General features: G+C 32.5%; 7 protein-coding genes across 7 annotated transcripts; 3 read left to right on the top strand and 4 right to left on the bottom strand.

The window, feature by feature from the left end:
* Nucleotides 1–4519: 4519 nt before the first annotated feature.
* TPHA0G00160 (cytochrome b5 reductase family protein) lies at nucleotides 4520–5422 on the bottom strand (the record flags this gene model as incomplete). Its single annotated transcript, XM_003686243.1, has 1 exon — nucleotides 4520–5422. One exon carries the CDS (start codon nucleotides 5420–5422, stop codon nucleotides 4520–4522), a length of 903 nt encoding a protein of 300 aa, XP_003686291.1.
* A 1682-nt stretch (nucleotides 5423–7104) lies between these two features.
* Nucleotides 7105–7476, bottom strand: TPHA0G00155 (Ty1/Copia family ribonuclease HI; the record flags this gene model as incomplete). The annotated part of the gene is made up of 1 exon (XM_003686242.1): nucleotides 7105–7476. The coding sequence occupies one exon, from the start codon at nucleotides 7474–7476 to the stop codon at nucleotides 7105–7107; it is 372 nt and encodes a 123-aa protein (XP_003686290.1).
* Nucleotides 7477–9418: 1942 nt separating this feature from the next.
* On the bottom strand, nucleotides 9419–10006 carry TPHA0G00150 (uncharacterized protein; the record flags this gene model as incomplete). The annotated part of the gene is made up of 1 exon (XM_003686241.1): nucleotides 9419–10006. The coding sequence occupies one exon, from the start codon at nucleotides 10004–10006 to the stop codon at nucleotides 9419–9421; it is 588 nt and encodes a 195-aa protein (XP_003686289.1).
* A 1372-nt stretch (nucleotides 10007–11378) lies between these two features.
* On the top strand, nucleotides 11379–11897 carry TPHA0G00130 (uncharacterized protein; the record flags this gene model as incomplete). The annotated part of the gene is made up of 1 exon (XM_003686240.1): nucleotides 11379–11897. One exon carries the CDS (start codon nucleotides 11379–11381, stop codon nucleotides 11895–11897), a length of 519 nt encoding a protein of 172 aa, XP_003686288.1.
* A 1460-nt stretch (nucleotides 11898–13357) lies between these two features.
* On the top strand, nucleotides 13358–13840 carry TPHA0G00115 (uncharacterized protein; the record flags this gene model as incomplete). The annotated part of the gene is made up of 1 exon (XM_003686239.1): nucleotides 13358–13840. One exon carries the CDS (start codon nucleotides 13358–13360, stop codon nucleotides 13838–13840), a length of 483 nt encoding a protein of 160 aa, XP_003686287.1.
* A 519-nt stretch (nucleotides 13841–14359) lies between these two features.
* Nucleotides 14360–14881, top strand: TPHA0G00110 (uncharacterized protein; the record flags this gene model as incomplete). The annotated part of the gene is made up of 1 exon (XM_003686238.1): nucleotides 14360–14881. One exon carries the CDS (start codon nucleotides 14360–14362, stop codon nucleotides 14879–14881), a length of 522 nt encoding a protein of 173 aa, XP_003686286.1.
* A 1672-nt stretch (nucleotides 14882–16553) lies between these two features.
* TPHA0G00100 (uncharacterized protein) lies at nucleotides 16554–17015 on the bottom strand (the record flags this gene model as incomplete). The annotated part of the gene is made up of 1 exon (XM_003686237.1): nucleotides 16554–17015. One exon carries the CDS (start codon nucleotides 17013–17015, stop codon nucleotides 16554–16556), a length of 462 nt encoding a protein of 153 aa, XP_003686285.1.
* Between the last annotated feature and the right edge of the window lie 457 nt (nucleotides 17016–17472).

The following is a 17472-nucleotide window of genomic DNA, read 5'->3' as shown; positions in this document are numbered from 1 at the left end:
AAAGTACTTTGCTTTTTTGTTAAAACAATAACCCCTACGTATATATATATATATATACATGAACAAATATTTATTTAAAGTTTTTACGTTCTAAAATAATATATATTTATCACAGAATCACAGACTTTAGTTCTACCATCATATTACGCAATCATAATTTTAAACATATACTTTTTATGTGGAGGCTTCAAAAGTAACAAGGATAGTGACACTGTAAAATAGCGGAGTTCTATACCTTCAGAGGTGATTTGATAAAGATGTTCGATGATAATTAGATTAATAAAGTCAATAAATTATTGAAGAATCATTGAAGAATTATCGAATTATCTTCAAAATTTTAGTATTAAAGTAAACAAGATTTATCACCACCAATTTTCAACCGTATTTAATTTAAGAGAATTATATTACACATGTTCTATTCTGTACTTGTTTTTATTATGGTTAAAATTGCTACAAATTATGATGCTATTATGCCTTAATACCTATTTTCGGCCTTGGTAATGTTAAATACAGAACCCAAAAAAACCCAACGTATCATAAGGTTTATTAAAATATTTTTATTAATAATAGATTATGGTTTCTTTTTCATAAATCATAAAAGTATTGTTAGAAACACGTACTGGATCAATATTAAAATTCATTTTAATACATAAATATACATATTTTGAGTGTCTTCTTAATTTTATTTTCTATTAATTAGATTTGTTAATTTAAATCTCCTGATACAAGTATTACTTAGACTACATTGCATAAAGTAATTTCGGAATAGGGTTCCGTTACTATTCTCCGCTCAACTGTTTTCTATTTCGATTTCGATTTCTATTTCGATTTCGATTTCGATTTCTATTTCAATTTCGATTTCTCTCTCGACCAAGTCTCCATATTTATTTATCTGTCAACACCAAGAGAACCCTTGGCAATAACTCAACCTTCTACAACAACATTACACTTCTTTTAGAAAAGGCAAAGTTACCACGTATCCCATCTGATCTCATCAACTAAAATAAAGGTAACACAATATTCACCCTTTCCTCTTACATGCAGTGAAAAAGTTTGTGTATTTTATTTTTCGAAAATCAAATCTTCACAAAATAATATATTTTCCAAAATTATTGCTTATTACCCTAACATTTACAGGAGTATACTTTTCTATTCCTTTTTGTTTTGTTTTCTGGTTTACTTACGTACGCCTCCTGTCTTGCCTATATATTATACGCTCGTCTCATTTTAGTTTCGTTTTTGCCCGTTTTATTCTTCTGCTGACTATTGACTGCAGTTATTTACAAACTGAAAATAAATAGAAGCACACACACAGACAGCGACGCGAAAAAAAATCGCATTTCTCGAAAAAATTAAATATAACAAATATCAGTGAAATCTCTGCAGCAAAGTTCCGAAAAAAGAGGGGGGTGGGCTTAACATTAATACTATTGTATTACGTAGACAAAGATGCAGATGAGACATCTGCACCCCTCATTTTGCTGATTTAAGATCTCAAGGGATTTCTTAACTGCTACAGATTTTTCTTGCTTTATGGAACGCTTATGCTATATTGTTCTGTTTTGCTAATTGGAGGTTCGAGAACTGGTGGTCGTCCCTTTTTGGTCAATTCGGCTATATTAGTTCTTTTCTGCTGCTAAGCAATTTCGTAAAAATAAAATAATAAATTCAACAAATTGATTTAAGTTTTAGTTTTGTGCTGGTGCGTGTTTCCTTCGCTGATTTTTTTCATCGCACGTGTGACTGAAAGGAAATAACCCTCTTTAGTACTTATTATTATCGTTCATATTCATATGCATGTGCATATTCTCGATCGGTTTTCCTTCTGTACCCAAAATGGAACATATTTTTTATGAACCAATAAGATATTACTGGTTTGGATTACTTGACTTATACTATCGTTACTTAATTAGAGTCGCACTGCGTTATTAATAAGTATGCCAAAGTCGTAACATGAAAGTTCATATTTGCTCTAGTCATATTACTGCCATAGAAATAAATATATGCATGAACGATTTTACCTATACAGTATATACTACTAATCTTTTACTCATTTTATTACTTAATATTTTTAAATATCATCACTAATCTGCACTTTCTGTATTCTACCGTCAGCTTTTGACTCTCTAGCTTTCTGTTATTAATAATTTTTAGAACACGAGAAGAAATCCACATAATAATTTGACTAAATTATTCAAATAAAAAAAAGATGACAGTTCCCTCTTAATTCTTTGGTCCGATAAAGTCATTAATATCTTGATAGAGATAAATATTTTTATAAAAGTATTATATTGTTGGATTTTTCCAGAATATACATATACACTTTTACTGAAGAAATGAAGATATTTAGTTATTATTTGGAATTCTTGATTTTCCGACATAATTAAAAAATGACCTATAAACATGTTTCAAAATACCAACAAAACGGTAAAAGTAAACCAAATCTCGATCAAAGAAATATGAGTGTTTTTAGAAGCATAATATGTAAAAAAAAAGTTAAAATTTAACGAATTTCCAATACCGCAATTTAGTATATATTTGAGTTAAGTCAAATATAATGCTTGAAGGATTGCTCAGTAATTTTACATATTTCACAGGGAGATTACCAATAGATCTGCTATTTAAATTTTCATGATTTTATAATACAGATGTATAAATCGTAGCTGTATTTTTTTATTTAACAGATTAACTTCTCATTTTTCATGTTAATTTTTTTTAACACTGAGTCTATTTTCAACTGTATTCATTGCATACAATACATTTCCAACATTTTTGAGAACATTACAATTTGTCATGCACCATATGTTGAAAATACCAACCTATAAGTAATACACACTATTTGCAACATAGCAACTTCTGCAAATTAAGCTTTTATCGAAGTCACTATAAATCCCCATAGTTTATCGGCACGTGACTTACAATATTTTAAAGAAAGTTGACTTGAAATGTTTTATTTGTTCTGATTTATTGTTTAAATATGACTAAGTTGAACAGTTTTCTCTTAACGTGAATAACTCTTATAAGACCCAACTATCTATATTTTTTGATTAAATAGTGGAGATTAAATTTCAGTTATACACTTTCTTTTTTTGTTTTCGACTATTGATTGAGATTTCTACCTTCAAAGCAAACGGTGAGTTTTTTATTTGTGATGATTGGATACTATCACAAATTTACTGACAATGAAGATTATGATAAACTGTAAAACTAATATTCGATGTAATATTAAAAACCTACTATCTCTAAGTTTTTAATAATTATGGAAGAAAGGTATTGTATTCTAGTCGTAAAGTAGTTTTCTACTTAAGAAATAATACGTTAGAAAATAGCAGGAAAAAAATTACAAATTCAATCTCTTATTAATAATTATCTGTCCATTTAATAAATAATTACTTCACGAATGAAACAGAAGTAGCTGTAGCATGTTTTTTTATTAATATCCTTGATAGACATCAAAATTATGTTCAACTTCAAAGCTTTTGTTAGCTACTATGCTTTTATTTTCTTATATTGCTCAGCTATTTATTAGTGGGTATAAAACTAAGATAAAGTTTTAAAATTGGCCTTATTTCACCAATATAACTATAGGAATGACAAAATACATAAATATTGCTTTTTTAAATGGTTAAATATAATTGAAAGTACCAAATGCGAGGGTTATATGAAATATATATATATACTTCTTTCCCACATTATTGATATATGTCATCGGCATAACTATGGTCACCATCTAACCTGAAAATATAGATAATTTATCAATTTTTCAAAATAGAGAGAATTCTATTAATGGCAATGTATTTTTCTATGCGTTTTGATCAGTTGCAACATGAGGATGTTCATGAAGTAGCTCACATTCAATTCTCATAATTAGCAATTACATTTCATTTCAACAGATGAACGAAATATTCAAACAATTATTTTTTAAGATGATTGAAAGTCAAACAAGCCTTAACAATAATATTCTTATAACGTAATTTTAATTATCCATAGACATTTTTATCAATTTTTTAGAAGATTGAACCTCAAACATAAAATAAGTGTATACATCTGTCTCGTTATTTTGAATTTAATTGAAATTAACCGGTTACATTTATTTTGTTTAGTTTAACAAAGTTTGGAAAAAAATACTAATATGCTAAATAAGATAACACAAGTGGAACGACATGTGAATCCAGACTGATTATATTAGAGAATAAATTAAGACATATTATGTCTTGGAATATAAAATTAAGGTTGTATATTAGTTACTTAAACCTGAAGAGAGAGGGCACAAAATGTTTAATGTGTTAATTTTATAAATAAAATAGGTAAATAATACAATCTAAAATGGAAAATAAAGCCATTTGATATATTTAATTTTTGTTTCGAAGATGAAAATGTTGTTTTTTGATTGCGACAAAAATCATTGGTACAAATACAAAGAAATTTCCGTTATTCCATATAGATTCCCTACGTCATTATATATTCACTGACTCTAGAATATGAATACTCAATTAAAATTTAATTTTCAACATTAGGTTTAAATCTTGAACACTTGTTGTTCATTATATCCTAAAGTTGACAGAATACCACCGAACTTACCTTGAGAAAGTAATCTACCTTGTGCACCAGCGTAGGCTTTCACAAACTCATCAGGACCACATACAAATACGAAAGTTTTTTCGTCTGGGCTAGGGATCTGTTCTTTAAGATCATCTTTAGAAATATAACCTGATTTTGCAAACTCAGTACTTTTTGATGAATTACTTAGATAATATTTGATAGCTAGCCTTTCTGGATGCTTGCTTTTCAGTTCCTCAAGTTCTCTGTGTAATAAAATGTCTTCCGCAGTTTTATTTCCGTACAATAAGGTAATTTTTGTTTTATCTTCAGGATTTAGAAGAATTGAATTAATGAGTTGATATAGAGGTGTAATACCAGAACCAGCACCTAGTAAGGTCACGGAATCGTATTCGTTCGCTTTCCAAGCCTTCCTTGAAATAGGACCATTAAAAGAGACAGTGTCGTTAACTTTTAAAGAAAACAGATGTGAACTCATTTTACCTCCATCAATTTTTTTCACTACAAACTCAATTTCCCCTTCTTTGTGTTGAGAGCTTATTGGTGTGTAAGGTCTTATGTTCCATGGACCCCAAGTGCCAGTTGGTTTTGTTAGCAAAAATGAAATTGGTTCAACTCCACTAATTTGAGTTTCTAGCGGTAATTTAAACGTGAATCGTCTTGCATCACTCGATAGATCTTCAATTTTTGAGATTGGTAAATCGATCCAACCAAAGAATGGACCTCTGAAGTTTTGAAAAGTCTTAGGTGAATCATTTCTTAGAGTACTTAAATGTTTGGTCAAATAACTTGCGGCAGCTATGGCAGCTAGCCCTCCCAAAACAGTTTTGGCACTTGTTCTTCTTATACTGGCTGTTAACATTCTAATTATATTACTTTATTTGGTACTATCAAGGATAATTTCTTTGTTGCGAAGTATTTTCAGATTCATAGTAATATATTTCGAAGAACTAGGAATCTATGTAAAGAAACACCTTCTAACCATTTTACATCTTTGTTTTTAAAGCCTTATTTATATTTTTTCAGTTTTCTTTGCAGTCTCAAATTTTTAAAGTATTTCATTGCGCCTGAAATTAAACAAATTGACGGAAATAAAACAATTGACGGAAATAAAACAATTGACGGAAATTAAAACAAAATATCGCATATAGCTATAATTCGTTACAATTAGCAATCCCAATACCTTTTCTTTTAACTGCTCTAACTTTTTCTTTTTTTTTTTTGTGTCGCGGTGTCGTCCTTCACTTCAGCTCCTCGCAATGACTGCATTATTAGGTCAAATTGGTTGTTCTTATTTTTAAGAAAGGAAATTCATTACAAAATTTGTAACATAATTGTTATTATGAAATTTGCTGGATTTACAAATCGATAAAATTTTGCATCACTTAACTTATTGGATATTTATAAAGTTGTATAATTACTTACTTAAACTAGCAAGAGTAAATATCACATAGGTGATGAATTGTTTTATTCATATAACTGAAGTAGACAAAAGTCACAATCCAAGTTGAAACTAATAATCTCTAGATATATTTAATATTGTTGAATATTAGATTTTAATTGATTATTGTTCTATCTTAGATTTTATTTGATTATTCATTGTTAAGTGTCAGTAACTTATTATAATTCTCCGTGGGGATCTGTATAAAATAAATAATATATAAAATGTACTAAATACACAAGTTGATTAAAAAAAGTTGATTTATTTTACATGGCTGGAAAAACCGTGGTATTTATACCAAATTATTTCTGACACGATCATGAAACCATTTCATCTTCGCAAAACATGTCAATTATATCAAGTGATTTTCTGTTCCAATTTGGATTGTGACGTTCGCCTATTTCAGTTATACGATTATCAAATCATTACAAATGTGATATTTACTCTTTCCTAATTCCAGTATGTGTTATCCTATTTGGTCAAACACTAAGTCGAGTTAGTTAAGATATAAATATTTTCAACAATTTTCATATCCAACATTTTCTAGCAAAATATCTAATCTTTTCATGGTTTTAAATTCTAATATTTATATTTAGTAAACAATATTTAACGTCCATTTGTTTTTCATTAGTTGGCAAATTTTAAAAAAACTTCCCTAAATATAAATAAATCTCATAACATCTAGATCATTTTATTGCAATTTGTGTTGAATATGAGATTTTAATTGATTATTCATTGTCAAGAGTCAGTAATTTATTATAATTCTCCGTCGGGATCTATATAAAATAAATAATATATAACATATACTAATTATAGAATTTGATTAAAAAAGTTGATTTATTTTACATGGTTAGAAAACCCTAGTATTTATACCAATGATTTCTGTCACGATAACGACACCATTCCATCTTCGAAAGACATGTTAAATATATTGAGTGATTTTAATTACCAATTGGATTGCGTTGTTTGCCTATTTCAGTTATACGAATAACAAATCATCACAAAAGTGTTATCCCATTTGTTCAAACACTAAATCAAACTAGGCAGGATACAAATATTTTCATTAATTTTTATATCCAACATACCCCCCATAACGAAATAGCTTATGAAATCCAATCACATGTCAGTTCCTTGAAAGTCTTAGTTTCAACTGGTTTAGTTAGAATATTTGCAATATTCTCCTTAGTATTAACATATTCGATATTAATACCATTATCCTTGGTTTCCTCAATAATCTTCAATAATCTTATCCCGTAAAATTTGTTCTTTAGAATACCAGCGTCTTTTGATATTATAGAAGCAATTCCAGACTGACTGTCAGAATAAATTGTCCTTGTAGGTTGATATCCACAGATTTCAGTTATTAGATGAGAGAGGTTAGCAATTCTAGGTATTGATTCGGATATAGCATATAATTCAGCTTCAGTAGATGAAGCACACGTTAGTTTAAGCTTCCAAGATACTGCACCAATCATATTTGAGTTCAATTGTATGACTGCTCCATATTGGGAGTTGTATTCTTCTTGTTTAGCGAATGATGCGTCAACGATTCCAGTGATATAGTTTGCATCATCATCCGTTTTATCTCGCTTATTCCAGACCAATCTTTTAGACCTTGTTTGCCAAAGAAATTGTAACAATTCCTTAGTGAACCTAATTACTTGTTTAGACGGATATAATGTGTGTCTTGCTAGACAATTTACACAATACAAAATATCGAACCAAAATTTGTAACCAATATATGACGCCAATGTAATGGTTTGTTACATCCATAAAATCTTTTTCTTGTATTCAAGTTTATTTACCTCTAGATCTTCTCTGATTATTATTTCCTTGGGATTCCCTGGCACCCTTCGGATAGGTGACAGGTCTATGTTAAAGTTCTTAATTTTCTAATCTATGTCGTTTTCCATACCGAGTGACATATATATATTTTTGTATATATTCGATATCGAGATCTGGAATATCATATGATTTAACTAATGGGTCTGCTCCATCGTTTATAATCTTTGTCTTGAAGCTGGATTGAATTAATTATATTATTACATATTCGGTCTTCCTGACATTTGTGGTGATAACCGTATAATCTACAAACAAGTAAAATATTACAATACTTTTCTTTACTCTTTTTGTAAAGACACATGGCCAACCGCTTGTTTCTTTCATTTCACAGTCTTCTATTAAGGATTTTTTAATTAACTTCTACCAATTAGCACCTGATTGTTTCAGACCACAAAGTGATTTCCGTAACGCTAATACCTTTCCTTGCATAGTTAGATGTGGAGGAGGTCTAATGAATAGTTCTTCATCTGAATCCACATACAGATATGCCGACGATACATCTAATTGGATAACATCATGGTTGTTGTCTAATGCCGGTGATAAGCACGTCATAAGAGCATAATGGTGTACAGTGTTAGATTTTTCGTCCTTATTATAGGTATTGTAATGTTGTTGGTCACCTCTTGCTATCAGTCTTGCCTTGTGCGTACCGTCTCGTTTAACTGTAAATATAAACATAGTATTAATTATGTTGGATTTATTTATTGTGTTTTCATCGATAGGTACACCATCCCAAGTTCCCATATTTTGTAGTGATTGTAGTTACTTTTTGTACGCTTGGATGAACTTTGATCTTTGTGAGTGGTTTTTGTTATGGGTTATGGCTGGGTGGTACATTATAGACTTTTCCATAGCATTAGGTTGAACATTTTGTAGTCCGTTTTCTATTGTTTTGATAAAGTTTAGTGTATATTTTCGTTTTTTGTCATCCTTCTCATTAGTTTCTGGATTGTTAGAGTTGTCTCTCTCACTTTTATTTCTGTTAGCGAGAGACATTGTCTACCCCACTAAACTAGTAGAAGATGTTGGAAAACGATAGTTGCACCTGTCGCGACTGGTAGTATTGGTGGTGGTGATGATGATGATGGTGAAGAAGAGACTGAGTCGGCCGTAGTAGTAGACTTCGACTGATTAATCAGTGTATCAGATGCCTTAGGTAACGTAGCGGCTACTTCTGTGTCATTAATCGTGTCCAGTAAAGTGTCAGTGTCATGAACTGTCAGTGGTTCAATGGCTGTATCGGTATTAATGTTATTATTATCGAATTCGGTATTCGTAGTCAAAAAACTATCAACGGGAACATTGTACATCGAAGACTGGGAATGTGAATCCACATTTTTATTATAGTTATCTTCGTTATTCACAGATTAATCGACAACAGGAAACATCTCGTTAATGAATTCATCAATTTTGGAGTGGTTTGACAAGTTTTTTGTCGTTAATGTATTCTTGTTGTGTGAGTATAAAATAATTTGTGGTGTCAACAATACGATGATTGGATGGCATATAAATGTGATAACCAAATGATGTAGATGATGTTAAAAGAGCATAATCAACTTCGCCACGTACTTTCAGTTAAAAGTTAGTTTTTGACAGGTGACACATTATTGTTTGAAAATTATGATGGTAACAGTTTTTTGCACTATGCCCGGATTTGTTACCTAATTGGCAAATGATTCTCTTATGTAGTGGTCTGGAACAGGTGTGACAAGTATCAGTTTGAGAAGTGGAGGTGGTGTTGATACTCTTGTTCATTTTCATGTATTCATACTTGCTGCGGATGGATGCGAAGATATCTTCGATAGTATATTGGGGTGGCTGTGAGAAGTGATCTCTAATGGAAGCATAATCACCGTTTAAGGAGTTTAGTATGTAATTAATAATAATTAGTTCTAAGTGAAAATATTCCTCAGGACGAATTAGATTGATTAATTCACGAATCATGGAAATGAAAATGAATGCAGGCTCACTGCCAATATAATTTATGTTTTTGAGTTTATTCATAATATTAGTGGAGCTGTGAGCGGTATTAGCTAGAGCCATGGCTTCTTGAAGTATATGATAAGAATCTAAAACTTTTATTATAAGCATCTTGTAGTTCTTGTGGATAGAACTGAAAAGGAACAAAGTGTTGAAACAGTGAGTTGAGACCTGCAATATCATGCTCGGAAGGAGGTTGTTTAATTTGCCCGTGTGATGGTGGAATAAGATGTTGATATCCGTATTGGGCTAAGTGGTCAAGTAACCCTGTAATCCACTTGTAAAATACATTGGTATTATAAACAAAAAATAATCGCGATGGAATATTTGTGTTGAATACATCAGGAATCGAACGATAGAAATAAGTAGAATGGTGAGACGGTGGTGTGAAATATTCTTTCCTATGGGTGCAATTGGATGGCGTAGAATTTGTACCCTGATAAAAGGAAATTGGGTAAGCTTGATAGTGTGGCCTTTCTGGAAATTATGTTGGAAAAGCACTTTGGTTTTTGTACGTTTTAACTGGGATGTACTCTCCCATATGATTTCTATGATACATTTGTGCACCGTTATCTTCTAATGGTTATTAACGGTTGATGTTTCTCTTTAGTTTTCATCAATTTTTGTTGACTCATCATTTTTCAATGAATATTCGGCAGTGGTAGTGGAATTCACCAACAAAACAGTCACATCATTTCTGGACAGACTAGGTATCAATTACGTTTATACCCCAGTTAACGACTCACAAGCCCATGGCGTTGCAGAACGTTTAAATAGAACATTGTTGAACGATTGTCGAACGTATTTGAAATCAGCAAATTTACCTTTTTGTTGGATATAACAATTGTTGAAAATATTTATATCTTGCCTAATTTGATTTAGTGTTTGACCAAATAGGATAACACATACTGGAATTAGGAAAGAGTAAATATCACATTTGTAATGATTTGATAATCGTATAACTGAAATAGGCGAACGTCACACTCGAAAGTGGAAATTAAAACCACTCACTATCAGACATGTCTTTCGAAGATGAAATGGTTTTGTGATCGTGACAGAAATCAGAGGTATAAATACCAGGGTTTTTCCAGCCATGTAAAATAAATCAACTGTCTTAATCAACTTGTATAATTAGTATATTTTATGTATTATTTTTTTATATAGATCCCGACGGAGAATTATAATAAATTACTGACTCTTAACAATGAATAATCAAATAAAATCTAATAACCAACAAATCTAATATTCAACATCTGATGTGGATGCTGGCTCCTATGACCAGGTTGAGGAGCCATTTGGCAATGTTGATTTATCAGTTACAGATAACAAAGGACTTTATAGAGCTGCATTATATGGAGCTTTTAGTTACAGTGCAACAAATGCTGCTATAGACTGGTTGGCTGTCTGCCGTCAATGTAAAGATGAAAATAAAATTCCTAAAGTTGATTGTTTAACTGCATTGAGAAGCACTGCACGCACAATTAGTATTGGTGTATTTGGTGTAGCTGCCTGGGCCAATGGAGCCTTAAAGAGAGACGCTGAGTATCAAGGTGCTATGACTTGGGGTAACATAGTTAAAATAGCAATGGCAAGTAATACCACCTTTCCTAATACTACTGTGATTGATCACTTTGAAGAAACACACACGCACCCCGAACATGTCATCATCTACAACGAAGAATTAGGGGGTCATTTTAACATGAGTAGAATTAATAAAGGAGACGGCAATGGAGTGATTAGAATAAGCAGTATTACTGATAATAATTATATAAGAAAGAGAGAGAATTTGTACCCTATTTGTGTTGGACAAGTTGATGCTGATTATTGCAGGAATTTGAGTTATCTGGCTGGATTTTCTGCCTCTGGTTGGGGTGATATGGCCGACGCTGTTGCCAATCATATGTTTCCATCAGGGGAAAATGAAGAAGGATATTCTGGCTATACAGCTGCTTACTGGAAAACATACTTACATGATGAGTCTAATGCTAATTGGGAGTGGTATGCATCCTGGAGAATGTATTACACTAAGGATGGAATAACTCCGGTATGGACACAATGTGATGATGGTAAGTAATATAGAAGTCAATTGTTGAAACATGAATGGTATTTCAATAAAAAACACTATTATGAGACACTTCCTAGTATTAAGTTATTATTAGTGTTATTTATTATTAACGGTGTAGTCGACATCCTTTTCAAGTTGTGTATAAAGAAAATGTTTTTATGATGTGTAATTTTTAAAAATGTTATTTCAATTATTTTTATTGCAAATTTGTAAATAATATTAAACGTGTTGAATTATGAGTAATAATTTAATTTGTTGAAATATGGTTAATAATTCAATTTGGATCAGATTGTTGAAATTGTGCTAGACTGAACCATCTATTACATTATTTTTAAATCATATAAATATGGAAGTTTTTTGTTAATAACAAAAGTTAAGCACATCCAACTTAGAATCTTATATACTCATTATAATCATTCGATATATAAGACATAAGAGAACAAGTAAAGAATAAATAAAACCAAGTTGAATGTCTTTATCAAAAGAAGCTAACAATTATATAAACTTACTGCGTCAACATTAGTTTGTTTTAATTTTGATTGCAATATTTTGCTGTCTGTTTTCTCGAAAACTTTTAAAATCGAATTTTTTATAATTGATAAACAAAAATAATTGTGCATATCTCAATTGGTAAGTTTGGCATTGCAATCCCTCACTTTATCACGATGAGAAGAATGTCAATTGATGCAACAACATTTGTTTGCAACTTTTGAAACTTGATAACAATTGGTCCTCTGAAAAATTGCACTATAGCCTGAGTTACAAAATATGAACTCCTCTGCCACAGCCAAGAACAAATAAGACCCTGCAAGAGTAATTCATTTCAGTTTCGAAACTGGGAACCGCATGAACTCGTAGAACAACAGCGCAGGACAATATTTGTTCACCTGTTTCGTTTGTGGCAATATGCACATCGAGAGAGCGGTCAGAAATTTTTCGAAAAATTTCGTTTCAGATTTTTTGCAGCCATTATGCGCTTAGAGGGCAGACGGTTGCACTGTGGAATGCAATGAGATCACCGCGTTGGAATTAAAAGAAAGACTGTTGATTCCGATTGGTCCGTGGTCCGGACTGCAGAGTATCATCTTTCTGCGCAGATTTTACGCCTGATTTGGATGATTTGTGAGCCAAGAGGCGAAGAAGGATATGCGGGTTCCCTAAACGAACTGCTTTGTATGGTTGTAATAGATACCACGATGCACTATGCAATAGATCACAGTTAGAGTGATTGCTAGAAGCGTATTAAACATCAAGATATATTTTGGACACGAGAACATACAATATATAAACATAGATGAGAAATTAGGATTGTTGGAAGTGATTTAGATTATATCTTATTAAAACAAGAAAACGTCAACCATATCTAAAAACGAAAAATATAAATTATTCATTTTAAATAGTAACTTAGTAGAAGTATTGTCACTATTTTGCTAATATAAGATAAACCAGATCTGTGATATATCCAATCGATGCAATTACTTAGTTTTCTATTGTTTCTGAATTACTTTGAGCAAATATTTGCTGGCACATCTGATGTGGATGCTGGCTCCTATGACCAGGTTGAGGAGCCATTTGGCAATGTTGATTTATCAGTTACAGATAACAAAGGACTTTATAGAGCTGCATTATATGGAGCTTTTAGTTACAGTGCAACAAATGCTGCTATAGACTGGTTGGCTGTCTGCCGTCAATGTAAAGATGAAAATAAAATTCCTAAAGTTGATTGTTTAACTGCATTGAGAAGCACTGCACGCACAATTAGTATTGGTGTATTTGGTGTAGCTGCCTGGGCCAATGGAGCCTTAAAGAGAGACGCTGAGTATCAAGGTGCTATGACTTGGGGTAACATAGTTAAAATAGTGATAACACCTTTACTAATACTAGTGTGGTTGATCACTTTGAAGAAACACACACGCACCCCGAACATGTCATCATCTACAACGAAGAATTAGGAGGTCATTTTAACATGAGTAGAATTAATAAAGGAGACGGCAATGGAGTGTTAGAATATGTCTCTGCTTATAGAATATACGTATTATAGAATGAAATGTGTTTCATATTATGTTTCATGCTAATTTATCTTAAGAATTAAACAGTTCCATATTTATTATTATTATCAAATAATATTTAAACATTACCATGAATCAACCTGATATTATCATGGATGATTCTAACCAATCATCTACTCCAATATTCAGAACTGATACCTTACGCCAACAGAATCACCTAGATTCATGGTGAGCTGTCATGAGAAGATAAAATAACAAGAACAAACAAGTTTGTCCAAGATCCTTCTGTGAGGGCATTATCTGGTACCAAATTAGTGGGCGAAGGAATAGATATACGTTCAATGAATTTGGTAATACTTCTTAACCGAGTATATACAGCACGCAGGCCGCCTACGTAACGGTGGGGTATGCATAACTTTGTATGACACAGTCATATGTAATGAGGATTTGATTGATCTGACAATGTGTATCAATAACAAATGGCTGAGTTTTATGGGTTGGAGCATGTTGACAGTTGTTTACAATTATGATCAACAAACATTACAGTTGTATGATATGCTCAAATCAGCTTTAGGCGTCCTGCAATCTTCGGTATCTGATTTGAATAAAGGTATTGACAGAAGTTGTACCACTGAGCCGAATTCCAAGACCAGTTTACCTGATACTAACTTTGGTACTCCAGTTAAGCGAAGAAAACTACCAGATTTAAAATCAAGATTTAATACTGCATTTTCAAAATACAATAACATTTTTGAATTATTTGAAATTGGCAAGGGGTTTCGTTCTCGTCTCGCCATGTATTGGTTATCAGCAAAGTACTTCAACTTCCCTCTAACACCAGAGGCCATTCGCTGTGGTAAATATCTGGCAGGTATAACAACCGAGTGCATATGCTGGGATAAGCGTAAACTATTTACTGTTGGTACGTTCCTACTGAATGCTTTAGGTTTCATGAAGATATCCCTGAATGCAAGCGAATTTTAGCTCATCTCTAAAAAGTGTTCACTTTACCGTGTTCATTCTTTTGTATTGGACTTTTTCAACCATCCCAATAAAATCAAATATGTACCTCTTGATGATCATTTCTATTATTGCAAAATCCTGGATTACAGAAAAACTATTACAGAACCTACAATGTTTTGCTAACGATAAATCTGTTGTTATAAACTATAATAAAATGTGGGAGACTTTACAAGACGAGAAAGATTGATATACTAAATTTATTTACACCGGACAAGTAAGTATTTCGTTGGAAGCATTTTGGGACTGAAGTTTATCCGATGAATCTATACTGGATGACATGCGAAGAGTAGCTGTTGAAATATGAGTAATGCTTGAATTTATATTTCGGCACTGTGACCGCGTAGAAAATTAACCTCATTAATAACATTTAGTTATAGGAGAAAAGATCTGGGTGTAAATATAATTCTGTAGCAATGTGGTAACAAAGTTATATTTATTCATTCCCAGACATAAAGATATAAAAAGGCATGTGTATCGAGCATTTCAGATATATAATGTATATAATGTATATAGAAAAAAGAATAAGCAATAACAACTAGACTAATTGTACAGAGTACTATTACAACAACACTAATAGTAGTAAGTCTTCCCAGTACGCCCAATTACTATCGCAACAGTAGACATGCTGAAGATTGTTGCTAATATAGACACACCTTGCTACTTGCTATTTCAATAAATGTAGGTTACTGCGTTTAGCGGTTGTTCTGATGCCAAAGAGTATTCCTGCTGACGGAGTGTTTTCTTCTTTTTCAAGTTTCACATCGCGCAAGCGTATGGTTAGCCGCGGGTAACAATAGGCATAATGTTATTTTTAGTATTTAGTGAAGAAGAGATGAGGCGTGAGAAGAAGAAGTGGTGAGAGTGGTGTTGAAGGTGGGACAGAATGAGTTAAGCTGACACAGGAAAGAGAGGAAGACAGGTGACAGTAGATAAATGTTAAATTATGGATTTGTGATGACCTGATTCTCATAGATTTGTGGTAAAACAATGTTTATTAATTAAAGATCGAATTAATTGGCATGATTGATAATCACCTGTGTAATATATCTATATTACTAATTATAACTGTCAAGAATAAGAGTCACATTAAATACGGAGAGTTAATACACAGATATTGTGTTCTGGATCATATGAAAGTAGAGTGATTGTGGTTCATAATTACCCAGTGCAGTATATAATAGAATACGACTGTATAATGTCTAGCAACAGTATTGATATAACCTATTTCCCAGAACTCTGGTTCAGATTAATGTACTCTTATATGTATCATGATATAGGAAGTTGATGATGTGGACGATTGGAACATAAAAGTATGTATTTTGGCATTGCATAGTATTGATAAGTGCATCTAGATTCTTCATTGCAAGAAGTCTAGTATTCGTTTGAAGTTGTGGGAGGTAGAGATGGGATCATGGATGGACGATATAGAATGCATATGTATAGAATAGTGAGTGCAAGTGGCATTTGTGGTCATTAACACTGTCCATTAACATATATAGCGTTCAGTTATTACAGTATGGACAGAATATGGTTAATGTTGCCAGGATATGTGCTGAATGGAGCAGGGATGAAGTGGTGAGGTATGGAATCATTATGTACGAACAATAGGATGTCGGTCATGTGACGCGATGCTTTAGTTTTCAATTTTCAGGATCTGAGAGCGCGTGGATGCGGCTGGGAGATGAGAAGTGTTGTTTGATAGAGTGACGAGGCGGGTAAGCAGAGGCTGTTGAACGCTATGGCTCTGTGTTGATGAGCGGATGGTGTGGGCAGGGCGGGTGACGGGCGCGCGGAGTGGAGGCGAGATGGGCGGGTGAGAGGATGGGTGAGAGGATGTGGATGGAGAGTGATTGTGGCAGATGTGATGGATGGTAGTGGGGTAATGGATGGATGATAGATGGATATGATTAGATAGATGAATTATATAGATGGAGAGATGATAGATGGTTGGGTGTGATGAATGTGATGGGTGTAAGAATAGATGAGTAGATAGGGATGGGGGCGATGGGTGGTTGTGCTGAGGTTCACAAACATGGTAGCGACGTGAGCGGTTGTGGTTATGTTGAGATAGTAATTGGGCGTACTGGGAAGACATACTACTAGTAGTGTTGTTGTAATAGTAATTTGTACAATTAGTCTAGTTGTAATTGCTTGTCTTATGTCTATATTCATTATATAGATTATATATGTGCCATGATTGATATACATGACTATTTATCTTTATGTCTTGCAGTGAGTAAATATAATTTTGTTAACACATTTCTACAGAATTATACTTAGACCCAGATCTATGAATTCAGGCATTATTCATATTTCCACAATGTACACTTTGTTAGTGCTACTTCATTAACTACAGGTTACTGCGTTTAGTTTTTGCTCTCCATGTCATAGAACAGTTAACACCGACCGACTGTTTTCTTGTTTTTCAAGTTTCACAGCGCGAGCGCGCATGGTTAACTGCGGGTAACAGTAGGCATAACGTTATTTTTAATAATTAGTGAGAAGAGATTATGTTGAGGAGTAGAGGTGGTAAGGTGGGGGGGGGGGGGGGT

This window comes from Tetrapisispora phaffii, chromosome 7 (assembly GCF_000236905.1).
Source record: "Tetrapisispora phaffii CBS 4417 chromosome 7, complete genome".
Taxonomy (NCBI): domain Eukaryota; kingdom Fungi; phylum Ascomycota; class Saccharomycetes; order Saccharomycetales; family Saccharomycetaceae; genus Tetrapisispora; species Tetrapisispora phaffii.
This window is presented reverse-complemented; position numbering and strand designations above follow the sequence as displayed.